General features: G+C 27.5%; 2 protein-coding genes across 2 annotated transcripts; both read right to left on the bottom strand.

The window, feature by feature from the left end:
• Positions 1-538: 538 nt before the first annotated feature.
• On the bottom strand, positions 539-1,831 carry PCYB_147690 (tryptophan-rich antigen; the record flags this gene model as incomplete). The annotated part of the gene is made up of 2 exons (XM_004225240.1): positions 1,614-1,831; positions 539-1,324 (listed from the first exon to the last, which is right to left on the bottom strand). The coding sequence occupies exons 1-2, from the start codon at positions 1,791-1,793 to the stop codon at positions 539-541; spliced, it is 966 nt and encodes a 321-aa protein (XP_004225288.1). The 5' UTR covers positions 1,794-1,831.
• A 2,687-nt stretch (positions 1,832-4,518) lies between these two features.
• PCYB_147700 (Pv-fam-d protein) lies at positions 4,519-6,333 on the bottom strand (the record flags this gene model as incomplete). Its single annotated transcript, XM_004225241.1, has 3 exons — positions 5,840-6,333; positions 5,187-5,646; positions 4,519-5,111 (listed from the first exon to the last, which is right to left on the bottom strand). The coding sequence occupies exons 1-3, from the start codon at positions 5,921-5,923 to the stop codon at positions 4,519-4,521; spliced, it is 1,137 nt and encodes a 378-aa protein (XP_004225289.1). The 5' UTR covers positions 5,924-6,333.
• Between the last annotated feature and the right edge of the window lie 1,413 nt (positions 6,334-7,746).

Consider the following 7,746-nt stretch of genomic DNA (forward strand, 5'->3'; position numbering starts at 1 on the left):
TTAAATGTTTAATGGCAAAAAGNAGAGAATTCGTTCTTATTTTATTTTTATTAGATAAAATGAGTGATAAAAANAAATAATAATAAAATAATAATACAATTTTTCTATACCAAACAAATTTCATGTAAAACAAATTCAACCGTAACAGAACCTATGTAACACAATTAGATGTAAGTAGGTGGCAAAATAACGAAACGTTATACGTACATGTAGGTTCCTACTTTATACAAAGAACTCATTTTCAGCTTATATTTTAGAACACAAATTTATCCTTTTGATTGGCTACTGATTGTTCCCTTAACTTTGTACATAAAAAAGGTTCGTAATGCGCCAAAAGTGTAAATGTTACATGGATTATCGTACCGTAATAACTCTACAAAAATGAACATTATAATGCATTCCAATTAGCGTATTTCCATTCATGTTTATACATATGTGTTTTTTTAAGTATTGCTAGAAATGTTATTCGATGGTAAAAAAAAAAAAAAATAGAAACGATTTCAATTTCATATAATCATTTTCTTTGTAAAAATTCTGCTCAGAAAGCGTCTTCATATAATTTCTCTTCAATCCAGACGTTCCACTTTTTTTCTGTTATCCACGTGCTGATAAATGATTCTACCCAATTGTTAAACAAGACTTCTCTATCATCTTTCCATTTCTTCCATTGTTTGCACTCATTGTTTTCATATAACTCATATTTTACAGCAACCCATTTTTTCCACTGTTCTTTTTCTTTAGATAACCTTTTAACCCATTTATTCCAGTTACTTTTTACCCTTTCAAATAATGGTTCTGGTAAGGTCACATTTTTAAATTTTTGCCAATATTCAAATTCGTTACGTCTCCAATCTTTTGTTAACCAGGTGATAATTTTATCGTTCTTCCATTCTTCCCATTTTTCTACAACCCAAGCATTATAATGAGAATGATTTTCAGCAATCCATTTATGGTAATTCATTTCCATAATTTTTTTTCCGTCATTTTTAATCCAGGTTTCCCATTGATTTTCATCCCAATCTTGTGAATTCCTTAAAATATTCGATTTAAATTTTGTGTCCATATCTTCGTTATAATGTGTCCATCTGTTTTCCATAGACTTTAGCCATTCTTGCCATTCTTTTTCTTTTTCATCAAACCATGTCTGTTTTTCATTCTCGAGAGCCGAATTGAAATATTTCCAGTCTGTTTGCAGTTTCAAAAACCAGTTATTCCATGCGTATTTTTTCAATTCTTCTGACTTTTCAATTAGTCCTTGTTCAAGGGCGATTTCTTTGTATGATTCTTTATTTTGCGGGAACTGTGGTATTTCATCATTTTTTTTCTACAAAGTGATAAGTATAGTTTTTTATAAAGTATATTTTTACGTAGCAGTTGAGAAGAAACCATCGCACCTTTTTTTTTTTTTTTTTTTTTAGTATGCAAATATGAATAAGCATCTACACGCATACATATTTACACAGTTTATACACAAACGGCGGTAGATTCTTCATTTTTGCCCACAGTTTGTCATTTTTCGTACTAATTTTTTCATTTTTCTCACTAATTTTTTAATTTTTTGCACTTATTTTTTCATTTTTTGCTTTTTGATATCCTCGTTTGTTTTCCTTTACCTGTGGGAGACGTTTTACGAAGAGAAGAACAGCTCCAAGGGCAAATAAGATGGCATATATATACGGAACAAAGGAACTCGGGTTAATTTGTGACAGTATGCTTTCCTTATTTACGTTTATTGCATTTTTAAACAGTGTTCGTATGGGGCTGATAATAGTTAGGTCCTCACTTAGTTCCATGCTGCTCAAAGTTTAATAAACAAAAAAGGTAATAACACGTGGGGCAAAAACAAAATAAAATAAAGCGAATAAGGGAACAAGCGAATAGTCCCACTAAACCGAATACAATAAAACGAATGGGTGAAAAAGTATAATAATTGGTGAAGGGTTATGCAATTAAACAGCTACATTGATATTTGTGCAAGTTTTCCGAGTCTCCCTACATTTCTAAATATTCTTATTGCATCACTAAGGCTAACCCTCATTTGGAAAACGGGCATTACAATTCACATAAGTTCATAAGTGAAGTATAACGCGGCGCAAAAAAGAAACCATTAAATATTCATATATGTATATATATATATATATATAAAAGTGGTATCGAAAAATTAAACGACACATAGGGCACGATAAAGCCGTGAAGGACTCAACTGCAGAGACGATTTCGCCTTTATAAATGATTTTCTGAAAATTTTAATTTAAGAGTGTTATAAGGCACAAAAGTTGCAGTTACTACTATTTATTTAACCATTTACAGAAACATAATTCTTTTTCACAATAATTTAACGCCCTTTTTTCTGCAAAAGAATTTGCTGTGAAAGGGAAAAATAAGTAGGTAAAAAGTATATAATAACTTTTTTATTATTTTGCGTGAAAGGTAGTATACATACATCGGAAACACAATGTGCATGCGTGGTCGACGTATAAAAATAATTCATTTATATGTAGTATATTTTGCTTAGATTCTATAAAAAGGTTAGTACAGTTTCTCACCCATATAAGTAGCTACATGTAATAATATATTTTTATTTACGCGTATTGAGACAACTACGACGTTTTCACCTTACCAGAAACACTTGTGTTTTTCCTTAAAATTTTATTTATTTCTAGACTTGCATTTTATATGTGAAAATTTTATTTTTTATTCCATCTAAAAAGGAGTAAGCTCTAAATTATAGATAGCGCACATAAAAGGAAAAAATATATCAAATGTGGTTTATGTTTCCCTACGTATGAAAATGATCATAAAATATGTGGATAAAGTTTTATATAAATGAATCCAAATAAGTGTATCAGATTTATATGTTTAAAGTAAAAGCTGTTTTGTCATTATTTATAAAAAGTTATCACTCTGTAATATTTGGGGTTTCCATTCTTGTGGTTCATTTGGAATATCACTTTTTTTTTTTTTGCATCCGTTTACACCTTTTTACGGCTTTGCTAGGACCTTCCGATCGGATTGCTAGTTTCCTTTATACTCTTTATCTTTTTTTTTTAGAAGTTTTCTGACTATTTTTTAAAAAATAAGAATGAACAATATTTTATGCTCCTAATTTATTAACACCATTTGGAATAGGGATTGGTTTGTTCTATTTTTTAAAAGGAGGAAAAGGAATCTTATTTGAATAATTTTGTTTAAGGCAAGGGGTAAAAATTATTTATTATAATTCTTAATAAAGTACACCTTAAGGAAAAATGGAATTTTTTCTTTTTTGTAGTCCACAGTTTGTAAGCAAAATCTTGTTATTCAACAAATTCTAACAAATATATTTTTCGAATGGTACAACAAAGGATTTTTTTTTTTTTATATAATATATATCTAAGATAGCGCTATTAGCCATTTTGCTTAGGAATAATTATTTGTGTAAACTGAAATATAAGAAAATGGTAAAATGATGAGAGAAAAAAAAGAAAAGAAAGAACGAGAAGTTTACTATTTTTTTAGCCGCTTAAAATGGTAAAAAAAAAAAATCGCACCTTTCCCCCCCAATTTAGTCATTATTAAATTGGTTTGAGTTAAATATTGAAGACAAATGGCATAAGACTCTAAAAAAAATATCTATCCGTTTAAAAAAACGACTAAGTGGTTAACATTACCTCTATTGTAATTCTATATCGAAATAGGCAATACTTTTCTTATGGTAAAAGAAAAAAGGAAGCGATTTAAAGCCTAAAACGCAATTCAAGATTTGTGCATTTATAGAAACCTATTAAAGCTGATTCGTTAGTTATAAATGGGTGCGGTGTAAAAAGAGGGTATCAAAATGCACTCGTGTGTAACTGTTTCTTTTATTACATTTTAATAAAAACTTAATTATATTTCATTTAACAAAGATAATAATTAAACATAATTAATAATTTCATCATATTCCTAAATAAAGCACCATGCAACAATAACGATAATATACATACATACTTTTTAACGGAATGGTAGTTGTCTACTGTCATGCAAATATTTCATTAGAACTCTTCATATATGATCTAAACTCATAAAGAATTCTTACGAATTAATACAAGTAAACATAAAAAATATAAAAAATAATAAATATATATATATAAATAAATAAATAAAAGAAGAATAAAAATGAAATGATGAAACAGAAAGAGCTTCAAAAAGTACAATTTCTTAAATTAATTATACAAAATTAAAAATGTAAATGAAAACTTTGAAACGTAAAAGGACTCGAATTTAGACGGGGTGTAGATATAATACCATATGATTTGCTGTCGATGTTACTTTTGCTGTTGTCGTTACTATTGCAGTTTGTTTTGCTTCTCTTTTTCGTGTGGAATCTCCGGTGGCTGTTGCAGTAATGGTAGTCATCGGACTTGTTCTCTTAAAGGTAAAATAAGGTTCCAGCAATTTATGATCAATAGGTATCAAACATACACTATGAACAGGCATATAAAAAAATGTTCTCGTTACTCTTGGATTTTGCATAGCAATTTCGAAAGAGTGTTCAAATTATCTAATGTATCTTGAATTTCTGAGTGCTGCCATTTTTCGTTTTGCACTGTGCTCCATTAATTTTTGCTCGTCATAAATTCCGTACATTTTATTTATACGTTCACACTTGTTATATTTGTACCATACATATAAGGCTGTTGCAATGAGAAGTATAGATGTTATGACAACACCAGATAATACATCAAACACAACGAACAAGACCAAAAAGATAGCAATTGATATAATTGGGGAAATGATGGTTAATTTATCCTTAAGCATGCCTCCCAATCCTTTATTTTTTTTTTGTTCGAGGTGTTGACCATCATAAGCACCAGTAGTACCTGTCATTATACCTAATAGTTCTGTTTCATACATTGCATCTGATTTTTTTACGAATTTAATAAAACTTTCTAAGATGGATTCTAGGGCACTTCTGTTTAATCTTTTTTTTTGAACTACGTGTTTGATTTCATGTTCTTCCAGTGGTCCGTTACTATCAAAAAGTGGCATGTGAGTATTCAGAGTAATATCAAAGGTGTTAAAGTTATAAGGGGTCTGGTGAGCTTCTATATCCTGTTGATAACGATGAGCTTGTCTATCAAAATCCCTGGCTAAATATTCAGATGAATGAACACGTGGTCTACGGGATCGACTACGAGAAGAGTGTCCCCTAGACATTGAATTACCTCCTCTTGATGACTGACCTTTTCTTCCTGAATATTTATCGTACTTTAATAAACCCATAACATTCTTTTTTAAGCCACTCCCTTTTTTGTAATGCTGATAGTAATTCGATCTTCCTCTTGTATTAAACTCATTCTCAAATGAATTGCCAGATCCCCTTCCATTATCTCCCTCATGCATTATTGCACTAAATCGTTTCTGTATATTGTCATCGTGCATCATAGCCTTAAAGCCACCCTGTAAATTATCTTCAGAGGATAATGCCTGAAATCGACGTTCAAAATGAGCATCATTTACTGCACTGTTCATTCTTCTTGACATATTATGAAGTTCATCATCTCGATAACCACCACCATTTCTAGGTCTCATAGGGAAATCACCTCTTAATGAATACATTGAGCCTTCGCCCAATAACCTGTTGTTGCCCTTATAACATGATAGATCACATAAGGCATTTGATGACTAAAAATTAAAACAACAACAAAAAAAAAATGTGTTAAACGGGTTTACTATGTATGTATTTATGTACTCATAGATAGGTAAGGTATGTATATGTATTGCATTTGCTTCTACATTTTAATATATTTTTCATTTCAAAAATAAAAGACCACAATGCAAATGTAAAAATTTATTTATGTTAATTATTATATCTTACGTTACGGGCATATTGCGACGACCATACTATGAGAGAATAAGTAAAAACTTTCATATAGGAAATCATACTCCTGCTTTCTTTCATTTTTAATTTTTTGGAAAATTGCGAATTCTATTTGTAATAATAAGATAAGAATACTTAGGTGATATATAAAGTAATTAATTCAATAGGATTATATATAATGTTAAATTTAATTTTCTATTCTTTCATTAATTTTTTAAAAAGCGTTTTTAAAAGAGCTTTTTATTTTATTTTATTTTATTTTATTTTTGTGTATACTTTAAATCTAAAACTTAGGTTTTTTTTTTTTTTATTTGTTATGCTACAAGGGGGTAGGGATGTAAAATGAACTAATTGTATAATTTTAAGGAAAAAATTATTAATGGTATCTATTTCTACCTTTCACATTACAAAAAATATATTTTATAAAAATATAAAATTTCAACTTATGTGATTAAGTATAATTTTTAGCAAATTTTAATATACTTAAAAATAAAAAAATAAAAAAAAGGAATCTTTATTTAAACTAATAATTCTATTGTAACTAAAGTCAAAATTTAATTTTTTGAAATAATTTAATTATAAAAATATGGTGAATATGAGAGAAACATTTTAATAAAAAATTCTTAGTTGCTAGAAAATAATATATATTATTTTATATATTTATATACATGTAAATATATATAGAATTCCTATATTATTTTATATGCGTACTTTTATGTGAAAAAATGAAATAAAAAGAGAAAAGTTTCATTAATTTACATGAACATAAAAATTATTTCATTAAATAAACAAAATTACTCTTTTTAGAATGCATTTTTTCCGGAGGACTGAACAAAGTACAGCGTAAAACTTTTTTAAGTTTATTATAAATACGGAAATGTAAAAAGTAGTAATTTTAAAATTGAATTCTTGTGAAAAATAAAACGCATTTATAATATGATGTGGATGTTAAAGGTAGCAAATATTCACGTGATAACAAGGGATATGTACAAAATTGTATACAATAGTTTAATCTGTTTAATTTTTACAAGAAAACTGTGGAAATATGCTATTTATTATTACAAAATTTTATGTTTGCTTCATTCTACCTACTTTCTATATTTTTTAATTTTAAGTGCAATTAGAATGGTACTTTTTATTAATAAGTTAGAACAACTTATATTTTTATTCGGGTACAGATGGGGGAACATGAATTTTATATTTTTAATTTTTACATGTAAATTTTAAAATAAAATTCGAGTGATAAAAAGCACCTTTACCCCAATACAATAATATATATATAATTATTATGTTCAAAAGAAATATTTTAACGGTGAAAATATAATTTCATTTTTTGAGAGCTATTTTTGCGCAATAAAAGGATAGTTTATAAAAATAAAAAAAATATATTTTAATTTGGAAAAAAAAAAAATGGAAAAGTTAAATAGTATCGTTTAATATAGAAAAAAAAATAATAACAATCGGAGCACCGAAATGTTTGTAAAAAGTATTAAGAAGCTAAAAATTATTAGAGAAACATAAGAAATAAAATTGGTTCATAATGTAAAAAATTTAGATTGCTAAATAAAAGTAAAAAATTATAAAATAATTTGGCATTTATTTAAATGTTATTTTTCGTTTGCATTGTATATGGTTATGTCCATTAAACCTTTTTTAATTACATATTTTTTAAAATAAAAATTAGTTAAACCATAAATTTAATCGTGTAAAGCTTTTTTTTTTTTTTTATACACAATCAGCTACAAAATAACATCATGATAGAGATAAGTATTGTTCAACAGTAATGGTGATATATTACCCCCACCCCACTTTCTGCAGATGTTTATTTTTCTATTTCAAAAACCTTTCTTGCTTTAGCTCAAGTTTTTAAATTCACATTTGTTAGCTTATATAGCTAAATAAAA

Source organism: Plasmodium cynomolgi, chromosome 14 (genome assembly GCF_000321355.1).
Source record: "Plasmodium cynomolgi strain B DNA, chromosome 14, whole genome shotgun sequence".
NCBI lineage: Eukaryota > Apicomplexa > Aconoidasida > Haemosporida > Plasmodiidae > Plasmodium > Plasmodium cynomolgi.